The sequence below is a fragment of the Lathamus discolor genome, chromosome 3 (genome assembly GCF_037157495.1).
Source record: "Lathamus discolor isolate bLatDis1 chromosome 3, bLatDis1.hap1, whole genome shotgun sequence".
NCBI lineage: Eukaryota > Metazoa > Chordata > Aves > Psittaciformes > Psittacidae > Lathamus > Lathamus discolor.
The window spans coordinates 28,854,959-28,880,904 of NC_088886.1; the positions used below are offsets into that span (position 1 = coordinate 28,854,959).

The 25,946-nt window shown below is 40.8% G+C and overlaps 1 protein-coding gene across 6 annotated transcripts in view; it reads left to right on the forward strand.

The window, feature by feature from the left end:
• The window catches only part of ARMC9 (armadillo repeat containing 9), a 71,936-nt gene extending 48,128 nt beyond the window's left edge, over positions 1-23,808 (forward strand). For 4 of the 6 annotated variants that reach the window (XM_065674350.1, XM_065674349.1, XM_065674348.1 and 1 more), the window contains 6 exons: positions 3,754-3,858; positions 5,052-5,167; positions 9,803-9,924; positions 13,041-13,173; positions 17,823-17,995; positions 21,184-23,808. In XM_065674350.1, coding sequence (XP_065530422.1) covers positions 3,754-3,858; positions 5,052-5,167; positions 9,803-9,924; positions 13,041-13,173; positions 17,823-17,995; positions 21,184-21,206 — 672 coding nt within the window. In that variant the 3' untranslated portion in view covers positions 21,207-23,808. Of the gene's footprint in view, positions 1-3,753; positions 3,859-5,051; positions 5,172-9,802; positions 9,925-13,040; positions 13,174-17,822; positions 17,996-21,183 lie in introns of those variants that run through there. The other 2 variants (XM_065674351.1, XM_065674354.1) reach the window with 2 other exon arrangements.
• The last annotated feature ends 2,138 nt before the right edge of the window (positions 23,809-25,946 follow it).

The following is a 25,946-nucleotide window of genomic DNA, read 5'->3' on the forward strand; positions in this document are numbered from 1 at the left end:
TCACAATTTAAAAAGCAACAAAAAGACACTCTTATTCAGGCTTAGTTTGCTGCTTTTGCCCCAGGTTTTGTTGTTTCCAAGAGCATGCAAAGGATCCCCGTGCTATTAGTATTACCTTTCATGGGTTATTTTTTGTTATTATTTCTGTTTGATTTAGAGTTGTTCAGTTCTCTCTTGCTTTTGAGTAGATTGTGTGGTAATGACTTTCTCCTAAACACTGCTGTCAAGATGTGGTTGAGCTTGTTGAAGGATAATTCTGGGATTTCCAAGGGCATTATACACTCAGAAATTTAATATTCTGTGATGCGTGACACTGGGGCAATTAAACTGAATAAAAAATGTCTATGTTTCCCATATATGTTATTCAGAAATAAGTTAACTTTTGGGTTTGTGTGCCGAACTTTACATTAACTAGTGTAGAGCTCAGGATGCACCAGCTTCTGGAGTACATACCCACCTTTGGTACATTAGCAGTCTGGGGTGTGTTGACATGCACAGTCACAGTGCATATTTTCTGGTGCTTAATATTCTCTTGACTGTTCTGTTAAATACTAACTTAATTTGTCTTCAGTATTCAATCTTTACATTTGCTTTTTATTTGACTTAGGCCACCTTTAAAAGCTGCTTGTAAAAGGGAGTATGTGATATCATAGCTTTAATTCAGAAGTTTAGTTACAAACTTGAGCAGTGTTAGGTAATTGTACAGTGACAATTTATCAGACACCCTGTGATCTGACATCATTCAGCACCTGGCAATAAAATCAGTAAACGGTGGTGTGAAAATACACTTCAGCTAGAGAGGACATCAAAAGAAAGAGAACTTAATCACAAACCTAGTCACAGGACTTCAAGCCATTACATTAAAGAACTTTGCTACCAACATCTGCTGCAGCCAGTGAGCAGTGGTGAACAGGGCACCGTGTTGTTTCAACAGCGGAATGATGGCATGTGTCAAAGCCCTTTTTCAGTACAGGAAGGCAGAGGAGGGACACATTCAGGTTCAGTTACCCGGCATGTTAAATAACATCAGGGAGCAAGGTTGCAGTGGGAGGTACTTTCCCAAAACTAGAAACTGATGTTCTCTATCTGACAAGATGTGTCAACCACAATACTGGAAGAGGTGGAACCTGGGGAAACCAAGGTGAACTGTGAGGAGAGGTTAAATACATCATGCGTGTGGAGCGCTGGATGAAAGAACGGGGTGATATTCTGGCTGTGATGTGTAACACTGTTCCCAGGCACAGTGTAGGCAGTCTCTTGTAAAGCATCCTTAAACAAAACTGTTACCTGTGGATGCTGTGTTAGCATACCATATTTAAAAAAAAAATAAATCTACCAGACTAAAAACCTCATCTTTGCAGTTTTAAATATTTTTTTTTTTTTTTAAATACAGTATACTGTGGAGCTTGGAGTGTGGTTCTGTTTTGTTTTGCTTGATGCAGATGATTACTGATTAGTTAACAAGTGTTTATCTGTGGTTTTCTATTATCTGGGTTAATTTCACACCTACGCAGCTTCCCAGATAATTAGGAGCTGCCTGTAACTTGTCTTGGAGAGAAAGGCAGGTTTAACATCTTCCTGAGGTCCTCTACAGCCTCATCTTGTATAGCTGAGCACTGAAAGAATACATATTTAGGAGGATGCAGAGGATTAGCAATCTGATATCTTCAAGGCAGTGATGGAAGAACTAGACTTTTATTAAAATGGTACATGAACAAATAATTAGGGAAAAAATTTACTCTAACCCATAGAACACTGTGGATTATTGGCAGTGTTTCTGTAACTGCTTCAGTTGTTCTCACACAGGCATCTAATGTCTCTTAAATTTAACTGCAGCATCAGAAGCACCTGCTCAAGGCTGATGGATATGACTTGGAACCTCTGGGAGGCTTGTGCCCTTTCAGAGCCACAGTGGAAGACTAGGCAGGATATTTCAAAGAGGAATTGGATGGTGATATGGGCTACTGAATTGAGCCCCTTGTGCCGGTACTTTTTATCTCTGCTTGATGCCTGTGAATAAGGAGGTGATGAGCAATGAAAATAACTACATCAAAACAAAAACTATGGGTTTAAGCCATTTGTTACAGAGATCATTAAACTTGGAAAAAGGCAAGCCTGTAGAGCTGTGTGGAAGCCAACACCTGCTTCATCTGAGCGATGGCAGTCCTGTTATTTTACACCAGACAAAGACTGGAATCAGTAAGTCATTTCCATTGTAGGAAAAACCTTCCCTGTATGCATTTCCAACATCTTTTTATCTCGTGCTGTGTTTGTAGAGCACTAAGCATCCATATCACTAGCTAATCTTTGTGGCAGAAGGTATTTCTTAATTTGGCTATTTAAAAGTATTTGAGTCTGAATCTCACTAAAGTGAAAGTGCTTTTCATTTTGTTTGTGCTCCAGAGCTCATCAAAGTTCAGTGGCCATTGTTTTTAATGGAGCTTATAGCAGACTCTCTACATCATTTCCATGAAAGATGAATCACCCATAGTTAAACTAGAAATAGGCAGAAGAGAGTGAATTCTTGGTACTTTTCACTTGAGAAGTTGGCTAATTACAGTTGGTTTTTATGGAATAAAGTCAACAGAGATTGTTGCCTTCTTGTAGAGTATTTGTATGCGAAAGTACTGATTCCAAGAATTTTGTACCAGCCCAATATTGTCAGCTTTAAAGCTTCCTTGCAAATCTGAGTAGGCGGTGCTGCTGCTGCTTCACATTGCTCTAGAAAAAAATTCCTGTTGGACACTCATGGTCTCACCTCACAGGAACCGCTGCTTGAGGAGTGATTCTGAATGCACTTCAGTAAGGATTTTTTATTTTTTTTGTCTTAGGTGATTCAGTATTATGCCTCTCTTTCTTGAAGATGAGTAAAAATGTTCAGGGTTTGATTGTTTTGGTATTTTTTGTTTGGTTTGGGTTTGGAGGTTTTTATTGGGGGGGTGTTCTTATTTTGCTTTTTCCTTCTTGAAGAACAAAAGGCAATAAATAATTTCAGTGGTTTTGTCAAGGGAGAGGGATATACCACAAAGTGCTGAATATCCATATGGACATTTTGATCTCATGGAATGCTAGCATTATGTTCAGGAATGTCTATGAATTTTATTAAGGTGCACTTACTTTATTTTTACTGCTAGTTGTTACAGTCTAACTTAAATTTATGTTTTTATTACTTAGAGGGTACTAACACATAACAATCCAGATAAGTTTTCTATCAAGTTTCCTCTTTGCTTGAGTGATAACTTAAAACTTTCTTGTGCTTTTTTTTCTTTTTTTTTGCCTGTGCTTTATGACTAAATTGACTTGGGCAAATCTGCAAAAACTAAAACTTCGAATTTCGTATCAGCTGCTTGTTAAGGACAGAGCATTGTGTCTCTTCAGACTAACATGCAATTTTCAATAGAGATACTAATGACCGAGATTTTTCCTGAGCCTCTATTAGGTCAGGCAAGGAATAATTGTCTGAAGCAGAAATTTGAAGAACAACTTCTAAAATGCATACTGTACATTTTGGCATAGCCTTAGTGGAAAAAGTGGTGGGGTTTTTTCTTCTCTCAGGATTCTTTAGTTTCTGATTATATAAAAGAATTAGGTGAGCGTGTCTTTAGATGTCTGCTTTTTTGGTGTAAAATGCTTGTACATTACTGCTTACATGTGCAGTGCATATCATCAAAATTACTACTGAAGTGAGAACTAAATTTGAACTAAAAACCTCCTGTAAATTGGGCTCAAATAACATGCATGTTGCTCTGGCAGGAGGACCATGACATCATGGAGGCTGATCTGGACAAAGATGAGGTTTTGCAGCCTCAACTGGGAGAGCTTACAGGAGAGAGACTGCTAACAACTGAGTACTTGGGAGTGAGTACCATTCATTAGGATCTTGAAATAAATTATTTTGCTGGTTTAAGTGTTTAACTTCAGTAATTTCATCACTTTCTAAAACAATTTTTTCAATCTGTTGCTGGAAGAGCTGGGTTCTACCTGCGTAGCAGTCCAGATCTTTTTACACCTGCTGTTTAGATGAAGTAGAATAAGTTTGAGAAAGGTTCACAGGAGGTGTAAGTCTGTGGCTTAATAATAAGCTAAAGGCAGCCTTAGGGTTCTAGTGCTACATCAGTGATGCTGTGAGCACACAAAGCAAACTGCTGAGCAAGTTAATAGTGGAACACTCTGCTGGTCTAAAATGATTTTGACAAAAAGTTGGGGGAAAAAAAGAAGTTGAAAAGTTAACTGCTCCTGGAGGCATTATGCCAGATCAACTATTGTATGTCTTACCTCAAGCAGCAAAAACCCATTAAGTAAAAAAAGGACAAAGTTTGCATGAATGCCGTTTAGTGTGCTGTGACTAATTTGAGATGTTCAGAGGGCTGGAGCACCTCTCCTGTGAAGACAGGCTGAGAGAACTGAGGTTGCTCAGCCTGGAGAAGAGAAGGCTCCAGGAATACCTTAGAGCAGCTTCCAGCACCTAAAGGGGCTGAGACGAAATCTGGAGAGAGACTTTTTTACATGGGCATGTGGGGATAGGACAAGGGAGAATGGCTTTAAACTGAAAGAGGGTTCATTTAGATTAGATATTAGGAAGAAATTCTTTACTGTGAGGGTGGTGAGACACTAGAAAACAAGTTGCCCCGAGCAGTTGTGGATCCCCCATATCTGGCAGTGTTCAGTGCCAGGTTGAATGGGATTTTGAGCAACCTGATCTAGTGGAGCAACCTGCCTGTGCAGGGGGTTGGAACTAGATGATCTTTAAGGTCCCTTCCAACAGAAACCATTCTGTGATGCTGTGACAAATGTGAGTGTATGTCTTCTGGACCTCAGAATCCACAGGTCTGCCAATGCTGGTGATGGAAATGTGACCCAAGATGAGATGTCATAGAAAGGCCTACAGTGATTCTGGGCAACACTTTATCTACTGACATTAAAATGCAACTTAAGTTTCTGATGCAATACTGCTATAGAATTTTCTCTAAGGCGCCAGTTATCTGGTTTTCAACTGCATTCTCTTCTTGGGCCCCCCTTCCCCTCTCATTTCTTTATTTTCTGTGTATCAGATAATGACTCATACTCCAAAAACCAAGAAGAAGCTGTTTCCTGGTGTCCATCAAAGTATAGATGAGCCTCTCCAGAGACCTGTGACGCCTGGTTATCACAGAACTGTGTTCCCACTGTAAGTCAAAACAAATGAGACCAAGTTGGATTCTTTCAAGCCACTTAAAAAAAAACCCAAACCAAAACAAAAAAAAAAAACAACAACAAAAAAGCCTGATAAATACACAATCCACTTTCCCTACCTTAAAGCGCATTGCCATTGTCATTCCTTAAAGATCATTTCAAAAAAAGAAAGGAGAGAATACTGTAAGGAGAGGAATACTGTAAGCAGAGAAAGGTCCATTGGCTGAGGTCAATACTTTAAAATAGTTAACTACTTTTTTTATGTTTACTGCTCAGTTTTATTTAAATTTGCTTTATATTCTGTGTGTTCACAGTCCTTTCATCTTCTGATAATATATTCTACTGGTAAATTGCATGGAGTGTCCGAACTGCCTGTGATCTTCCACTTTATAAGCAAGAAAGTATATGTCTCTGGGGAGAGTTGCTAGCCACCCATAAAACAGATTAAAAAGAAAATGGGAAGGCAAAAATCTTGTTATGTTGGATTTTCTGCTTCGGGAGAAATATGTTTTCCAGCAAGAGGGTGTGTGACACCTTGCTCTTGGTGTGATTTGGGTCAGAGATAGAAGGTTGGATTGAAAATGGAATAAAGAAATCTTACAGTATAGAGCCCTTGAATATGCTCTGCCTTCTGTTGCAGCAAATACAGCTTAATTTTTGAAATGAGGCTTCTCCTTTTCACTGTCCGGAATGAGGAAATAAAATAGCAATGAGAGCTCAAATTTAAATTTATTTATTTTTTACTTTCAGTTGCATACAGTTTTGGATTTGATCAAATCCAGGCAGCTACAATACAGGCAGCAGTTTTATCATGAGATTTTAATTTTTCATTTCTGCAGACACTTAAGCTGAGAGACTACAAGCCACTCTAACCAAGTATAGATAATAGTACTCCAAAGTCGTGGTATTGGTACAGCCAAGTATGTTAAAATGAATGCATAACCTGAAATACAGCATTGTAATGAAGTTGGAATGTACAGGCATTTCTTAGAAGAATGTATTAGTCCTGAAGACTGTCCCATGTCATCCCCTCTGCCACTCCTTGCTTCCATGTTCATATTTTCTACTTCTTAAAATATATTTCTTCCTCATTTTAGTGTGGAAGATCTCTCTGTCTCTTTTTCTTTCTTTCATTCTTTCAGAATGTTTTTTCTTCAGAAAAGAGCATTTGGCTATCCCAGGATACATTTGGAGTTTTTACTTCGTGTCCTTCCTCACAGTGGTCAACTTTTGCACTATTATAATGTCCACTGCTTTTTCCAAGCCTCTCCCAATATATTAAATGTGTGTCTGGTTTTGTGTAAGAAGACAACAGCAGCTAATTAATACAAGCTTTTATTAGTAGCACAGTGATTATCTCATCACTGCTAGTCCTCCAATCCCCCGAAAGAACTGCAAGCCTTAAAAAAAAAAAAAAAGAAAGAAAGAAAAAGGCTAATACATGACTAAACATACAGTGCCACTTTACTGCAGGGTCAGCATTACCAAGTTCAAGGTCCCACTTTACCTGCCAGTATTTTGCCCATGGTGGGTTAGGAGACCTGGACCGATTCTGTGGAATCGGCTGTTAGGGTAGACTTAGGACTATTTAGAAAGCATTTTTCAGGAGCAAATCTTAGTTAGAATTGGAGTGTCTAACCATTACATTCCTGCTCTATAAGTGGAGGGAAAAACAAGCTTGTGAAAATGAAGTGACTCACATGTGGGAAGTCAAAAAAACAATAGCAAGCCTGGGGAAGTGGCTTTTACTTCCTGGTGCCACGTAGCACACTGCAATTTATGTATCAGAAATAATCTCTAGAAGAGATTGTGTGCATCTCTACCACCACCATCTACCCAGGCAGTACGTTTACTTAACAGTATCCTGGGATACTGAGTGATGCTAGTTTCATATTTTGTCAAAACTTGGATCTCCTTATGAACAACTGTGCAGTTCATGCCTCTGCAAGATGGCTTCAGGTCACTGCTAGACTGTCATGGTTTAACTCCAGCCAGCAACTAAGTACCGCACAGCCACTCACTCATTCCCTTGAGTTCCTATACTGAGCATGAGATTCTATGGTATGGAATAGCTATTTGGCTAGTTCAGGTCAGGAGTCCTGTCTCAGCTCCCTCCCAGCTTCTCGTGTCCCTCCTTGCTGGCAGAGCATGGGAAACTGAAAAGTCCTTGATTAGAGTAAGCCCTACTCAGCAGCAACTAAAACATCAGTGTGTTACCAGCATTATTCTCAGAGTAAATCCAAACCCACAGCACTGTACCAGGTACTGGAAAGAGAATTAACTGTATCCCACTGAAACTAGGATGGTATCCACCCCTTATTCCATACCCAGCATGCCCAGGTCCCACACATTCCAATACACCACCACCTTTCCCAGTCTTTTGATACAGATACACAGATACTGTTCCCTTAGTCTATGGGTCATCCCTATAAAGCATCTGTTGAGTTCATTTAGTCCATGAGTTGAGCTCCATCTTTCATAACAGTCTTTCAGGGCAGAAAGATGGTGTTGGTTTCATCAAAATGTATTCTTCACTAATTTGGTTGATTTTTACTGTAATACCCTTGATACAGCAATCAAAATGGAGTTGGGTCAGGTCCCCGAATCTGGAGTGCTGCAAGGTGTCCGGTGCAGTGATGTGCATGCAGCTACCACAGAAGTGATGATATTCACAGTGTTATATAGCAATTAATGTCATACAATTTAATTCATTGGCTGTTCTCACCCTGAAGTTGAGTCCCCTTGAGGTATACATTGGAATTCCTTATCCTCCTGCTGAACCATACTGGTTCTGGTAGCTTTGTGTCGAAGAGATTTGTTAGTTTGATGGTATCAAGTAGTCTTTACAGATTGCTTCACTCTGCACACTAGGGAGGAAAAATGTAAACAGCAGAAATCCCACATAGTGAAAATACGTGAAAATTAATTTCCTTCCTGCTCCGGTCTAATGGTAGAAGTAGTATGACTGTTTGGGGCCCCCATGTTGTAAGGAGTCATGAGATATCACCCTGAATGAGAAGTTTGTAACTAATTTGCGTGCAAGAATACTACAGTAAATAGATGACATTCTTGAACTAAATTTTACAACAGAAAACGACAAGCTTTGATGGCTTTTATACTGTTCGAATTTTAGTGGGAATTCATTTGCTAAAATGAGGAAATGCTGTCATAATAGAAAGCCATGCAAGAGGAGAACAATAAAACTGACCAAATCTTAGCTGCCTTAGTTTGAAAGCAGTATCTGAACTAAATGTATTTCATATTCTAAATACTTTAAGTGGCTTGTGTTTGTGTTGGATGAAATGGCATGAAACATGACAGACTTTTGCCTCATATGCAGCTTGTCTACCCAGGGATAATCCAGGACAGTTGATCCGGATTATCTGAAGTTTTGGACTCAGCAGAGTAGTTAAACTACATTAAAAATTTGCATAAATGCTTGCATTCAGAATTGAAGTGAATAGAACTTATTTGAAATTCTTCTTGTGAGACTTGATGTAACATATTGAGTTTTAAAAACATCATGAAAGAGGAAACAGTTGATGGAGGTACTATAATGTATCTCTTTGAGTTGTTGGTTCATACCTCTAAGAGGAGGGGAGAAGAGGGGTAGGGTGAATATCTAGTGCTGAATAGAAGTATTCACATAGAAAATTAATGCAGAATAGCCACTGCACATGTAGCAGATATTCCATGCTAATTTTTCTATGACTTCCCAGTGCAGACAAGGCTCTAGTTACTTCAAATGAATTGTCATGGGATCCCAATATAGACAAGCTCTTGCTGTATGGAGCCGAGGGAGCCAGGAAATATGGAAAATTGCCCTTTTTTCTCTTTTTTTTTTTCTTCTCTTCCCTCCCCCCCCCCTTCTCTTTAAAGACTCACTGGCTGCGATCACTCAAGGGGGACTGAACTACTTAGTATTCTGCAAGCTGTTTCCTTAGAAACTGATTTAGCTCTGAAATCATTAACTGCCTCGTTGGACTGTGTCCTTTCTAACTAGAAAAATAATCTAGTTACCCTAATCTGATATTGGGCAGGGAGACTTTCTGTGTCTGCCAACTTATTTTCACACACTTTTCACACCCCTCTTGCTGTGCTTTATTGCTCATTACTAAACAATCTTGACCCTGTTCTGTCCTTCCGCTACTTCAGTTTTTCATTGATCAACCTCACTTGGGAAATCAACAGTTCTATTTCTTATCTACTTTGTTTTAAATCTGTATTGAGTATTGCTCTGTAAAGCGAAATCCTTGTAATATTCAGGAGCAAATCTTAAATCCTTGAAAAAGCTGAGTACTGAAGACCTCTCAGCCACACTGCTGCAGGCTTTTAAGTGTCCTGCTGCATTTTGGGTCTTCAGGCTTCAAGGAGTTACGGTTTCCTTTCCTTGACTCTTTTATTGCAGCAGAAAAAAGTGTTAATTTCAAATATGCTAAGCATCACCTGGTTTGGGGGAACTGCAGTCATGCAGTTAAATTATGTCCTTAGTACTAGTTTGCAATATGAAATATAAAATAATGTCAATATATTCTGTCATTGCAGACAATTAGAAAAAAATAGAATTTACTCTCATGCAACGTTTTGTGCTGCAAGTATTCATCACCCTGCATTTTCCTTTCTCCTCTAGGTCAGAAAATTATACCAATTCTTACCATGATAGGGATGAGAAGCTGCAGTCCCTGCCAAGTGATCATTCTTCCACTTGTGGGAGCACGTCCAGCATTTCTGACCTCTGCGTTTCCCCTTCATGTAAGCATATTCTGTGAATGCTGCTGTTAACTGTGGCTGTCTTTCTTGACTGGGACAGGTATTTGAAGCTTAGCTTATGTGTTGTAGATTTGTTGTTTTTTAAATGCAGCCTTGGAACTGGCCTTCCATTTGTCAACCCTGAGGCATTCTGCAAGACCTTGGGGCACACGGTTGGATTTTGGCTTGAGCTAAAATAAATGGCTACAGAAGATAATGTGTGGTCAACAGAGACCAATAGTCTCACTTGCCTCACTCCATCTTGCTTCCTGCGGAAGTGCCAACTATCACCCAGGGCTTCCAATATGCAAAGTATACTGTATCTCCATGATGCCCTCTGCCTAGGGAAAGAGCTACAGCCCAGAGATAGTGCACTTCACAACAAGTAAAGCCCCTTACTTGATCAAATATACCCTTGTTTGGATCTAAATGAATCACTGTCTGCTGGCACCTGCAGGCTCTGTTGGCTAGACCTCTATATTAAAGTTGAAGGCAGCTGCAGTTATCTGCTTAGATTTGCAACTACACTCAAACCATTAAAGGTTGTGGAGGATGGGAAGCCCTGTGCTGTATAGCTATGTTGTGGGTGATGCTGCTAAAGCTTCTGTCCTTGCAACTTAAACCAAAATGAATACAAACTCAGCTGGACCTGAGAACTCAGAAATGTGATGGAATTTACAAGGTTATAGCCTTCTGAAATACTTTATTTCTGAACTTCTGATATCCACAGGATCATGGAACTTCAGATGTGGGAGTTTCAGCCTTCTTGCAGGGACTCATTAACATTTCCAATTAGGGATTTAAGGCAAAATGTTCTGCAGTCTTAGATAAAGGATCTTGCAGTATATCCGGTACAGAATTATTAATAAGTTCAGACAAAGCTTGCCTTTACTTTGCTGAAAAATATGCTTTGAAGCAGTAAAGGAATAGCATACTTTTCACTCTCTCTTTTATTTTTTTAAATTTCCTAGAGGAAATGAAAAGGATTCTGAGAAAAGTAACCAAGGTCTTACAGGCAGGAATTTGCTTGTGTAATGCCTAGAGCTGATAAATATAACATGCTGAATGAAAGCCGTATGATAGAAGCAGATGAACGTCTTGTTCAAGATGGGCACTTGGTTTCTCGCTGTTGTGTAGGAATGAGACCTGCGCTCCTCTCCTCAAGCCTCCCCTTGCACAGTAGCACCTCGAGTATAGCTGAGCCCATTTTATGGGGAGGTTAACTGGCCAGGGGCAGCAACTTGGAACAGGAGAGGTTGTAAACTAATCAAAAGCATGCTGAATTGACAGTTTTCCTATATAGAAGGCAGGGGGGTGGGGGTGGGGGGGTGGAGTGGGAAACAGCGTGTTACCTGTTTTCAGTCAAAATTATGTGCAGATAGGTACTAATCAGAGTACTAGATACTAGATTATACTCTTGTAGAAAAAAAAAAAAAAGAATATATATACAGCATATTGCAAGTTTATATGCATTATGCATGTAAAAAGACAAATAATTCGTGAGTGTGTCAGAGACAATTCTTCCTAGCACTAATCCAGGCTATAAGGCAACAGTGGGCTACTTGAAAGATTGCCATAGGCTTGTTTCAGGTTTTTGCAAGCAGCCAGTGAGCTACATGTTTGTCTCTCTTACCTTTTGGGATTTAGAAATCAGGAGTAGAAGAGAAGAGAAAAGAGAGACTGCACTGCTGGATCCCTGGTTGTTCATGTCAGTGACAGTGCTTTCATTCTGTATAATGATAATTGGAATGAATCTTTGGACATCCCCTGTTTTCCAAAAGGTGGTGGGTTTTGTAATTTTTAAATTGGAAAGGCTTTAATTTAAGACAATTGAAAATGAGTCCTTTCTCTTCTAGTGCCTAAGATACAGCAGGGAACAGTACATAACAAAAAGGTGTAAAAATAATTGTACTGCGTCAAGACTGTCATCATGCCCTTCCAAACATATTTGCTGTGCAATAAATATGCAGTTTATTGAGTTCTGATCTTAGTTCCAGTACCAGGAACCTGCTCACTTCAGAATATGTGTTTTCCAGCATCACATGAGTACTTTGGGATTCAGAGTTTCATGCAGTCACATCGTGAAATGAATAATAAGAGACCAAGAGTGAAAAAGCAGAATAAAAGCTTTGTGTGAACAGTTAATATCATCGAGGTCATATCTCAAGGAATATAAGTTTAGCCTCAAGAAACTTTGATCCTCTTTTGTTTTATAAAAATGAGAGCAGTTCTTAATGTCCTCCATAGCTGGATATATTCAGCTGTGTCTCTCTGGTTTTTATCACTTTGGTAAAGAATCAGTAATTCTGGTTCTTTCTGTTTTGTCTCCTGTGAGCAGAAAACTTGTGGACTAAAGATGAACCCCGGTCATCTTACTATACTTACTATGCTGGATATCAGACAGAATGCGCACTGAGCAGCCAAATGACTGCCTGAAAGTGACCTGATTTGTATCCATATCAGCATGTGAGACCAGATAGGATGTCAGCCTGTCCTGAGCATGGGAGGAGTGGAGCTAGGAATTTTCCCTAAACTTTTACTGAACTTGCACATCTTGGTAGCCTTTCTTCTCTCGGCAGACTGACTGTCCTTCCCTTCTCCATTAGCGCAAGGCAGAAAGTGAGGCATCTTGAACAAATGTAATAGACCTGAAGTCTGACAGAAGTGTAAAACAGTGCACAGTGGCTGCCTATCCTACTATGGATATGTACAGACAACTGCAAGTGGTTACATTCCTGTGGCTTTAATGAGATACTGGTCATTAGCTGATATACCTTAACTGATGGTCTGCATGCTCCTAGCCTATTGTGAATGCTTTGAAAATGATCCAAGTGTGTTTTACTTTTCAACTGCAAAGGGTTGGAAATGTGCACACTTGCAGTTGGCTTGGCTCAACTCATGAGCTATAATGCACTCTGCCATGCTAATGCAGTAGCCTGCTATTATCTCAAGGTTTCCTTCATACAGCAGGAACTGTGATTTGATTGTGTCTTTAGTAAAATTGTAAAGCGACAGCTCCTCACTGAACTGTGTTTTGTTTGTTGGTTTTTTTGTTTTGATTTTTTGTTTTGATTTTTTTGTTTTGATTTTTTTGTTTTGATTTTATTTTTTTTTAACAGCAGTTGAAATTAAGTCATCTAGAGAATTCTCTTCAGGCCATAGAGTGGACCGAAGCATCTCAGCTAGTGACAATATCTTGTCTTCCCGATCTACTGACTTCTCCCAGGATGAAGTAAATGGGCAATCACATAGGTATGATTTATCCAGAGGAGTATCTGAAAATGCAAGAGGAGTCTGAGAGGACTTACCAGCTAATTCCATGCTGCTGTAAAGACAATTTAAGTCATTTGATGTATGATGTAGTCTGGTCTGAGACAGCTGTGATGGTGCTTGCCAAACAAAATACCCTTAATTGTGCCAGAGGCAGCTGTTCAGTTCCTAAGCATCTGGTCCAGAATGGGAGAAGTTTCAAGCAAGACATTATTAATGAACTTCACATGTATGCACAACACAGTGTTCTGCAAATAAAACTTCCTGATTGCTTCCTTAGATGACTCGACTCTAACCCATGAAAAATCATTTATTAGTAAAGAAACAGGTAGGATTGTGGGAACAGGGCAGGAATTAACTTGCAGGAGGAAGAAAAATTAAGCATTTAAGTGGATTCAGGGGGTTTAAACATGCTGAGTTACTAGCATGGCTGACCAGAATCCCCAGTTTATCCTCTAGACAGGTATAGCAAAGGAGCAGTATTATGAGTTCTCTCAGCAATGTGTTTCAACTCTTATTTGAAACAATTTCTGTCAAAAGAAGATGAAAGATCCTTCCTCTCCTTCTCCTGTTCATACCTTGACCCCTCTGTGAAGCCTTTGTCATATGTAGGACTGTGATGTTATATCTTGGATGGGAACTAGGAATTCATTAGCAATTGGTCCAAGGTTTACCAAACTTTTTCAGGGCTTGCATGTATCCTTCAGACATTAACAGCTTTTTCCTATAGCTAATTTGATTGGGCCAAGTTTTAAACAGTGAGTGTAGAGAAATTATAAAAGCAAGTACATTCCAGAAGTAAAACACAGAATGGGTGGAGATGTGTTCAAGGAAAGGTTTTACCAGTTCTTTATGGATCTAATTTTTCAAAGTGCTTAGCTATTTGTGTTTAGCACTTCTGAAAACTGGGCTCTCTGCTTAGAGTTTTGTTTCCTTCTGGCCTACAGATGCCTGTGTGTGGTTTTGGGGTGTTTTGGTTTTGGGGGATTGGTGTGGGTTTGGTTGGTTTTTGGTTGTGGGTTGGTTTTTTGGTTGGTTGGTTGGTTTGGTTTGGGTTTTTTGGGGGGGTCTTTTTGTTTTATTTTGTTTTACCCCCAGTTGTGCTGTTTCCATGGTGACATCTGAGATGTTATATGTTGTCAACAAATTATCACTGGTTAGCAGCTGAAATGCCTAGTAGTCATAGCCCCATCCCAGCATTACTGGTTTTGTTTCTGTTGCCTGTCCTAACAGAAGCCAAGCACATATTACAAATGAGAATTTTATGGTCAAAGTCCTTTCTTTGTGATGGAGAGATTATTTGTCAGGCCTTGGCTTGCAGGAAGCAAGCCAAATTGGTAACATCTTTCCCCCACCTTGGTGAGAGACTTTGCTTCTATACAGTCAATCTATTATTAAAAGGATATGTCTTCTGTAATTTTTAATTTTTCTTCATAAATGTATGTCTAAATCTCACTAATAGATGGATCTGTAACTGAAGAAACAGGTGCAGTATCCTGCAAGAGAAGATAGTGTCTTTTCATTGCGTGCTTTCTTAGCATGCATACAGTAATTTGTATTTACAAATGCAGCCTCGAGTTACGGATATGGGAATTCAGCCATTCACAGTCCAAGCACAGGGGTTCCTGTATCAAGGTCTTTTGTTAATGTGTTGGTGTTGCAATAGCTGGACGTGCCTTTTCATTCTTTCATTCATGGAAGCATTCTTTAATTTGTTTGCAAAACAAACAGAGCAAATATATCACTGCTTTGGTCATAGTTTTGACCGCTGTAAAAGATGTGTCCTTCCTACTAGGCAAATACCAAGACCTTCCTAGAAGAGGTATGTATGAGAAAAAGAGGGATGAATTATGCTCACTGCTATATCCCCTCTTCCTTAGCAGTATAGACTGGGAATTTAACTGCACAGAGATCAGTGAATTTACGCTAAGTCGGTCTGAGAGAATGAGAACCTAGTAGTGGCATGTTTATTGTGGTTCTTTCCACAGGCACAAATGATTGTTATAGCTGATGTGTGTCAGACTGGCAGCTGCCCCTGAATTGCTATTCTCTGCTGCATTTTAATAATGTAAGAATATTAATCTGTTGTGCTTTTTAGCTAATCAAGGCCAAATTTGTAATAGACTTGAGTTTACAATTGTGGCTGGCTGAAAAAGCCCGTATCTTTTTATTTTGACATAAAGGGCTTAAACTCTACAAGGCCTTCTTAGGTCTCTAGTGGTCTTGGTTTTCTGATAATCTGGTAAAAAAAATCACCCAAAGTCCAAATGTGTTTCTATTGGAGAAAATGGTCTAGTCATCTTTGTGTGTTCAAGTCCTGTCATGTCTCCCGATTGAATATTCCCAGTGTCAGTCTGCCCTGCACTTTTTTACACAGTTATGTCTGGTTTTGCAAGTGAACAGTTTTCTTTCTCTCAATACAAACGTAGGTTTCTGTGTGAGTTTGTTGCAGGTTGGGTTTTTTTGTTGGGTTGGTTGTTTTGGGGTTTTTTTTTTAGTTTGCTTTAGCACTTGTTCTCAAATTACCACACCTTGTTGTAAATGACTCCTTTACCAAATACTGTGGAACATTTTCCCACAGTTAGATTTTGCTGCTTCTTTCTTCGTCTCATCAGTTTCTAAAGGATGCCAAATAGCAGTTTTCGGTGTTATTCTGAGGATTAGTTCTTTTCTGTTGGTCTTGGCCTGTTTATTGGTGTAGTAAAAGATGAGGTGGCTCTATGGCACCTGGGCACATTGAGACTAAGATCTACTCTGCACCCTGCTAGAAGAGCAGCAGTTTTGTTTTGCTCTGGGGTTTAGTGTTTTGGTGGGTTGGGGTTTTTTTTCAATTTTATGGTGTTTGCCACCAGCTTATTTTATATAATCCTTTCCTGAAGAATTTGCAAAGATGTGAGCCATCTGTGTGACCACTATGTGACTCTTTGGTATAGTGACTACTCTTCGGTATAGTGACTTTGGTTGCATTACTTTGTGTCTGCAGTGCTTACAGTCCATCTGCCCAGGTTGCTGCAGTGGAACTCTATGAAGATTACTGATGGCTATAAAAACACTTCTTAGTGTATGGGAATACAGATCCAGACCTTTGTTACCTACTGCTGAATAAAGAGGGAAAGAAAGCTCATTTATCACTCAAAAACTGTGGTGGTGAAGCTGTTGATTCTTCCTTTTTTATCTGTTAGCATATTATAGTACGTGTATGATTACCATGACAAGCAAAAGTGAATTGAAAACCCAGCTCTTGAACTAAAGTGAATAAAATGACAAAAAAGCAGTAACAATGAGACTGGTTTATGGTGAGAGATATTTAAATATGTCTGTGGCCCAGGGCTTGGGGTTGTATCTAGCAGATCTTAGGTTTTGGTTTTGTTTTGCTGGTACCTCCTCCTTTGAAATGAGACAAATGTAATACTGGGAGACAGGTCGAGGGCTGCTGAGATGGCTCTTGGCAGACATGCCAGTTAGCATGTCTCTGTCCTTAATAGTTAGTGTGTACAAATGTAAAATAAGACAATTCATTTCATTTGAAATACAAAAGGAACACTTGCTCAGATCTCCCTGCAAGGTGAAGCAGGGCTATGGAAGGGCTAATCAGCACTGACTAAGCAGCATTCCCAGGGGAGGAGGCAAGATTAAATGTCTTGAAAATCCTCCTAATCACCCTTTCTGATGGTCACAAAGGGTTCTTTTGATGGCACTAATAACACGGGGACTTTCCATTTTAATCTCATCTTTAGATGGCACCTTTTTCGATCTCCTGCCTCTGGCTCTTCTGTTTTCTATTTAAATATGGTGAGCTTTTTTCACATAGCTATTATTTCAGTTTAACCTTTTCTCCTTTTGAGAGAAAATTGACTCACTAGAGCAAACATGAGTATAGATTCTGAATTACGTTAGAGACTTGCTGTTTCCTGGTGGCCTCAATTTTTGTACCTGGAAAAGAACACTGATGCTGGGGGCAGGGAAGGACAAAGTTTCTTCACACAGTCATGGACTACATTTTAAAGAATGGTATTCTTGCCGCACAAGCAGACTGTGAAATAGCAGTAGCTGGTTTATGTTCTCAGTGTGAACAAGGAACCTGTGTGCTTAGGGAATTTATTTCATAGATGCCATCACAGCTTTTTGCTCTTTTGACAAAGCCTTCAGGGTGTTCTACAAATCTTACCACAGCTGGGAGCCAGGGAGGCTGCCTGTCTCTGCCAAGATTGTGACCTATACCTGGGAGAAATAATAGTTAGTGCCATAAAAGGGTGCATTCCTGTGCTGTAGCATACCTGTTTGCACCTCAGATTGAGTCTCTGTGTGTGATAAATACAATGGAAAACAAGCTAAAGATCTATTACTTATTTGCAAGGGACTTAACTGAACCTGTTTAATCCTGTTGTCCAAAGAACCATGTTTGAGTAGGATAGACAGGTCGATAGAGCTAAGTTTAGAAGCAGCGCGGTGAATACATGCCCCAGGGCAGTACCTGTAGTGCCACTGTTCCTTTCCATTTGCAGTCTCCCTGAATTTTGAGCAGTCTGTCATGCTGTCACAGCATGTACTGCAGGTTTCACTTGGTTGCAGACATATTATACATACATAATTCTCCATGCATTGCTAACCCTTTCCATCTCCTCCTACAGTGAGTTTCCCTCAGCCTTCACCAGCAAACCTAAGATCCCTCGCACTCCCGAAGTGCAGAGTGCCAGCCCTAGAAAGGGAAAGGTCCCAGCCATTGCTCCCCAGTTCTCTCAGTCTGGACCCCAACACACAAGCCGTCCCAGCTCCTCAGGATCATCCACAAAGAGCAGACAGAGTAAGTGGAAAAAGTCATCATTCCGTATGTCAAACCTCGGGGTGGGAATGGGGGGAGCACTGTAGTAGTTCTCCAGGAATGAAGTTGTATGCTACAAATGTGCCAGGAGTATATGACATTGTACTTGTCATCTGCAGGATATACAACCATGTAATTATATCCTGCTGAACACTGCTCCAATTTCCAGGCTGTTGTGTGAGTAGTTAAAGAGACATGCTTTTTCCTGTATGTGGATGGAGAAAAGTGGCCCAAATTCTATGCTTCTATGATTCTGTGAATTCTCAGAAGTTTGGGGGGAAGCTTCTAGTCTCAGACTTCCTCTAGATTTCATTAGACCTTTTCCTTATCTTTAGACACGTTTGCTCCACTCTTGTAAAGTGTTTAATGTTCTTCAGTTTGGATCCCTGGGTGTGCCTGCACTGCAACTGAATGTAGACCAGATGTCAGGCAGTTCAGAAGACAGGCACAGGGCAGCCTAGTAAGGAGATAGCCAAAACTTGGTGTGCTGCCTGTGACAGTCATCATTCTGCTGGAGACTCGTATTTAAGAACCACATGGATGTCTCATTCCCTGAAAAGGTTTAAGCAGTGCTAGTTTCCAGTGGGCTCAAAAGAGGTCTGTAACTTGAGGTCAGAGGGAAAGGATGGGCACTTGCTTTAAGCCAGCCAACACCAGCCCAAGAAAGCAGAAATGTTATCTCAGATGCTCTTACAACAGTAAACATGTATGGTATATAAGCTGGGGGGAGGTTTGGAAGAAGAGAGAAGAAAGATGCGTTCTTGAGCATGATTTTTCCCTGGAGTGTGGGTAGGACTAGCTGGGTTCCTCAATGAAACTGGCAGGAGCTATGTGCTGTATATTCTCATTCTGAACGTATTTGAAGAGGCTTAGTGATGATTATTTGATCACAATGCAACGTCAGCTCTATTCTTTAGATGTAACTTATCTTTAAACATTTCACAAACACATGGTAACTCACAGTACCTTACAAACCTTTGCAAGAAATTTAAGGTGTGCATATATCCTTAGCTTCTCATTACAGGTAGGGAAAATGAAACACAGAGAATTGAAATAACCTAGTAAAGAAGCAATAGAACTGCAAAGAGCTTCCTAAATCTTCTGTGTTGTTCACTGATTGTTGTTCCACACAATTGCGTTTGCAGGGAGATGGGGTTCTTTACATTCAGGGAGTACAGGTGAGGCAATGGTAGGGAATGTCCTTGGTGGTGAAGGGAGGTTTTGACCTAGAGGGTACTTGCTTGAGCAGTCCTATGCTTAGGTAATATTGCCAGCTCTTTTGGATTTACTTATGCTGCGTATGCCATGTGCTTTACCTCTGACATTTCTGTTTCCTGTGATAGCAGCACTGTTCTGCCCTGACTGAATGTGATGTTAACACCCGAGAGTGTCCCTGCTTCCTCTTTCAGTTCATTTACAAAAGCACTGGCCAATTGAAAAGAAGAAACTCTGCTGAAGAAGGGAAAAGCATAGTGTGTGTGTGCACATAAATACTCCTCCGCATGTTCTAGTTTTTTCAGGACAGCTTAACGCTCCTGGGTGCTGATGTCCTATGAAAGATGTGACATACATATGTTGCTCATGGAGAAAGTTCATTTTCCAGTGGCACAGTGTTTACTGTATTTTGTCTTGAAGTGGCATCAAAGCAGAGCATGATCAGAATTGTATATCACTTGGGTTTCTCTGCTAATTCAGTATGTAAGTCCACTCTTCGGCTCTTCTGACTTTTACTGGGTAGGATTTGTCCTACAACACACCTCTTAGCTGTATCTAATGTTAAACTCTTACCTTTTTGCTAAAAATAGCAAAGAAATTATTTTGCAAAAAAAGTCATCTTCCATTCACGCTGTGTATGTGTCCTGCATTGCTCTCTGCTGTCACAGAGCACCTGTTAGTTACTGTACATCTTGTGCAGGCTTTCACAGGCTTTTTACTATTGGGAAAAGTGAGAGGAAGGTGATAAGGACCAGATTTCAAAGCACTAAAAAGGGCTTTAAGCACTTGAGGTTCTCAAAGGTCATTCTGAGCTGTTACTTAAAGATGCAGGGAAGGCATCTGAAGCAGGTGGGCCCCTAATGTTTCCCTAGTAAAGCTCTATGCAACTGTTCCTTTAATTTCCTAGCTGACTCACGTGTAAGTCAAAATTGTATCTGATGCATAGATATCAGCAATCAGTAGATTTCAGCAGTTGATGCCTCCTGTTTGCCTGCTGCATAGGTATGTAGGTTTTTACATATCAAGAGATTCTGTCCTAGTGGAAGCTTGTCTTTAGTTTGTGGATTTCTTGATATTTCTCCAGAAATACAAGTTTTTATAGTTGACAGACATGATGAGAAAAGGATTAGTTCTGACTGTACTTACTTGATGTGCTCACTTACCTTAGAGACACATGTTTAGCTTGCTTTTGATATTTATTATGGGTGTGTTTTCTGGAAATAAGTTGTTCTTACATAAACCCAGCTGGACTGTTCCTCTTGGCACTTGGTGTGTGTGGAATGCCTGAGGAATGCAGAGGAAGCACAGGTACAAGTGGAGCTACAGTCCTGAGGCGAGATTCCTGCCTGAGATGTAGCCTGCTGCTGTTAGCTGAGCTCTGAAGTTGTACATTAAAGCAAAACCAAGCTCCTCCAAATTACATCAGCCATGCTGGGGTTTTCTGCAGGTTCTACTTCCTAGCTGGTGCAGGGACGACGCTGGCAGCACGGCTATAACATTTAGACTTTTCCAGCTGTGCTTATGTGCCCCATGTGGACACAGTTGAATGGTTTAACCTACCCTGTTCCTTACTCTGCATCTGTTCCAAGCAACTCTGTGTGGGCATGCTGAAGCTGTTCGCGGTGTACCAAGTTCTGTCTAGGCCACAGTGGAGCCAGAGTAGTACAGAAATCTCTACCAGAAGAATGAGGAATGATTTTTATCAGGTGTGTCACTGGGCCCTGGTAACCCCCTGTTCCTTCACAGGTTCTTTCAGTGTCCCCTGCCAAGTGGTTGCCATAAATACATTCTGCATTTTTTAAGTTGCAACATCAGTGGTTAAAGTGCCTTTCTGTATATTCCTTGTGGTGTTTGTGTCACTGTAGAGGTTGTGTAAGTGTTGCCATCAGGCAGCTGCTGTGCTGTAATAAATCCTGCTTTCAGCTGACAGATCCTTTCTTGCTGTTTTTCTGCAGGCAGCCAGTCCTACAGGAAGTGAGAACAGTTCCTTTCCTCAAGAATCACCTGTCACATTGTTGAAGGACAGAGCCAGCTTCCTGTAATGAGCTTTACTGGCGACCGACTGAGAAGAGAGTGAGGTTATTGACATTGCATGGCATATGCCTTGCACATTGATTCAGGGATTATCTGATGGGATGCATGCATCTGTTGTCATCTCTAAACCTGGCTAAGACACGGGCCTTGTTATTACAATTCAGGGTCTTGGCAGCAGCCTAGGACTGATATGGAAGATGCACATAGTCCCAATATCTCCGATAGTTTACTCTAAAGTGACATTGCCACCTTGAGAAGAAACTCTTGCTCTCTGCCTTCTGTGTCAGAGTAAATGGCCTTTGGAGACAGTATGTAATGCTCAGCAGAGGAGACCGACCAGGCAACTGTCTTTTTTACATACTGCTCACTGAACTTATTATGCCTTTGTGAATTAGTTGGGAGATACCTGTGTTGAAAGAATCTGAACTAGGGGGGGAAATGTGTGCCATCTGTGCAGAGCCTCACTGCCTGGAGCAGTCTTGTGTGGAGCGAGTTCTCTCCAGAGACTGGAGAGAAAGTATTTCATCAACTTCTGATTGACCTGTGGCAGTTGAAAAAAAACTGTGCCAGTGCCCAAGGCCGCATCCATGTGCACCGCCATGATCAGCAGCTTTATCTGCAGCAATCACTCCTACTATTTCTTCCTGGTTTTTTCTTAATTCTACTGTTAAACTTTTGTGGAATGAATAATACTTTTTTTTTTTTTCCCCACTGGAATGAAGAACTTTGTTTCTTCATTCAAAGAAACCATGAGAATGTGAACACATCAGAAATAACTTCCTCTTTACACATGGCTATGGACAATCTTCTTTGGTCTTTGTTGCCTTTTTTATGTTCTTCACTTCTGAGTGATAACTGGTTATGACTTCATGGAATTTGTGCTGGTCTTCAGTGAATATGAAGTGCTGGATAGGCAAGAGAGATCAGAAAGCCCTCCACTAAATAAAAAAAAAGAGCAGTTAGTTCCACCAGTGAATTACAAAGCTAGTGCTGTTTGTTATTCTTTCTCTCAAAAGTAACAGCGACCAGGAAACACTAAATTCTTCACTGGGGGTTGGCTTTTCAGTGACATCCCCTCATGTGACACAGCTGTTAGGACAACAGCAACAACTTTCCAGACCTGTGGTTTGCCTTGGAACTTGGCTGCTGCTGAGGCAGACATGCACGTAATGCAGGCAGTGTATTTGCCATAAGCAGACTTCAAAAGCAAATGCTTTAACACGTACGAAAAGGGAGAAGGTAAGGCTTTTGTTTTGGAGTTTCACCTTGAGAAACAAACAAGTGGACACAGCCTGAAAGGTATAGCAACTCTGGTAGTGATGCTACCTTCCCCTAGGGTAAAGATATGTAAAACCACAAACCATTTCCATTGCACCAGAAGAAAGCTTTATGCTTCTGATGAAACCTTGCATTGTGCCTCTTGGTGTGTGGTGGCAACTGAAGAACCAAGGTCATTTCCTTGTGTGATGTGGTTGCCATGGGACCCACCAAGGTCCCTGACGCTGTGTCAGATGTTTGCAGAAAGGGCTTCCATGTGCAAGTTCAGGTAACCCCTTTGGATAATAGACTTTATACTGAAATCAGGATACTCTGTAGGAGAAGACACCTCTCAGTTTAAAATCTAGTCTTATTCATGTGACGGGGACGATTTACTGCTCAGTAATTTCAGGGTCCTAAAAGAAAGCAGGCAATGCTGCTTTAACTCCTAAACTACATAGGACATAAAGTGATTATAGACACTTGATAGCCCCTGCTGTGTAGATCTCCATGCACGACAAAGAAATCACAGAAAATCTCTGACCTGTGCTTCAATTCATCCACTTCCTCTCAGAGTTGATAAACACAATAATGGAAAAATGGTTCACAAAAGGGCAGTAATGGAAAGCAGCCATTAAAACTCACCTGGTAGTTTTCCAGCATAGGCAGCTTTTCTCTTTCCTTTGAAATGCTGTCTTTTTTCTAACATTGTAATAGCAGCGGTCAGGTTGTTAACACTGACATGCTAAGCACATTCATTTGCATACACAGACAATGCATAATGCTCCAGTAGTAGAGTTTTATTTATTTTAGAGCAATGCCGAATTTCATGTTGGAGCAAATGTGATTCTCTGAGACGCAGAGCAGAGGCTCTTGAAAAGTGTTGATTGCAGACTAATTTTCTTGATTTGGAAGGAAACAACACCAAACCTCACTGGCTTTGCCATTAGTCGAGATCTAAATCACATCACTCCTTCCGAGTCAGCCGAAGGTGGTTGGTCGGTATGGCTACAACTGTTCCAGCAGATACAGGTTCATGAAAAACAAAATGCATCTTGTAAAAACTGGACTGAAAGGAGCAAGCTGAAGTTTATGTACTTGTGTGTTTGTTTCTTACTCAGGCCTATTGCAATGCAGAACTTTATATGTATGGTTTTCCATATTCAAATCCTAGATGTTTTGGAGTGTGAGTGTAGAGTTTGAAACAGTAATGCTTGAGCAACTTCATTTTCCAAATACAGAGAAGAACTATGGATATGCTTAGAAATAAATTCTCAGCTAAGCAGTAATTTGAGAGGCCAGCAAAGTAATGTGTCTTCCTTTTCTCTGTCTTGTTCACAAAAAGCCCCTGTGATGCCAGCTGGAAGGTTTTGAAGCTAATGAAAAATGTTGATTCTGCCTTTGTTAGTAGCACTCCAGTATTCGGGGTTGAAAGGTCCTCAGATGGAGGTCAGTAACACATACATAGCAAATTCTGCACCTCACTCCTAGAAGGTGTTAGGGTTTTTTTTGTATATGCCATGTAGAGGCTGCTGCTAGAGGCACCACCACCCTGGTAAATTCATAATGGGAGCAGTGGAAATTGCCTGCCTGAATGAGAGAGGAGTGATTGTGCTTAGAGTGGCTGTGATTTTGTTTACAGTGAGCAAATATGGTTATTGCGTATGACACAGATCAGCAAGGGAAGTTTTTCTGAGACCAAAGTGGTGTGTGGTGCTAGCTTGCCTTTTGGATATAACTTCTCTATATTCAGTGTAAGTTTGTTTACACAGTGTTGTATGAGACACAAAATGCATAAATCGATTTAATTTTGTGTGGAGGGCTCATTCTGTACAAGTGCTTTAAAATTGTCTGGCAATGACTGAGTGAAAATGCTTTCTAAAGGGATTTTCTTTTTCTTCTTTTTGATAGGTTAGTTTGGGGTTTCATGAGCTTTTAGGGTGTGCATTTGTTTACATTTCACTCTGGTTTATTGTTAATAAATTCTGTCCCCAACAGTTTTGTCTCCACCTGAGTTGAAAACACAGCTCCCTTCTGTTCAGCCTAGCCTGTGTCTACAGAGGTAGCAAGTTTACTCAGTGTTGCAAAGCAGGCATGAACCACTCATTGCTTGTGGTCTCTCACAGGGAGAGCCCGGGCAAGTGGGATGCCACCAGTGACACTGATTTGGTGTCAGAAGTATTTGTTGGAGGATTTAAGTGTCTACGGAAGACAAGCACTGAAGTGCTCTGGAGGAAGAACATTTCTGTGATGTGGAGGGACAGTGGTTCCTTGGTTTGGCTTTGAGTTGTTTCCTTTAAACAAAGTTCCAGTAGTCTTTATAAATCATGGTGGAGGTTACAGTGTAGAGATAAAAAGTGATGCATTGCATTCAGGCACATCTTTGAGTAATGGTAGCAGAAAAGCAAACAGGCGCCTTCCTCCCAGGTAATTACCTACATCCAGATTTACCTTTTAGCTTCAGGTTTGAATTCATCTTTGAGCCACATCTTCCTGGCAGTTTGGACCACCTCACATTTGCTGGCAGTCCGTCTCAGTAATGGAACAAGCCCTTTCCCAAGAGAGGAAATCACAGAATCACAGAATCCCAAGGGCTGGAAGGGACCTCAAAAGATCATCCAGTCCAACCCCCCTGCAAGAGCAGGGTAACCTACAGTACATCACACAGGAACTTGTCGAGGCGGGCCTTGAATATCTCCAATGTAGGAGACTCGTTGGAAAGCTGGGAGGTGCACCTTGCTCAGTGAGCGTAATCTAACCGAGGAGCAGGTGAGCCCTGTGGGACCACTGAACGCAAGTAGGTGTGTGGGCATGGCTGACGCAGGGGATGTAGAGGCAGCCTTACAAAGCTCCACTGGTGGCAACTAAGTACCAAAATACCTCTGTGACTAAGCCAATGTGGGCTTCTCCAGGCTATGCTCCACTTTCCTAACCTCTGCTATTCATATGAATTATAAAAGAAGCGGGACTTTGGATAATTTATTGGTGGGTAAGAAACAGCAAGATGTTTCAAGGCAAACAAAACAGCCTTTAAGACCAGACTGTTCTGACCAAGCTGCATGGGAATCTGCTGCTAATAGATTTTAAAAAGAAGCCAGTTTCTGGGTGCAGAACGTAGAACATTGTCCTACTGCGTTATCAGACCAGTAATTCTTCTAGCCTGGCACCTGGTTAGTGATTGGGATCTGATGTTTCAAAGCAGGTTTCTACCCAACTCCAGGCTGCTTTCTACCCTGCAGTGGAAGGGCATTGTGTTCGGTTACAGGATCATGATCCAAATTTCCACTCCCTAAGGATCTGATGCTCTCCACACAACAGGCCGAGTGGCACACCCTATGGCATCTAACAACTTTCTAGAGCATGGCCTTTTATTTCAAATTCTCTCCGCAATGCTTGGCATATGGTCTGTTTCCAAGAAACTACAGTA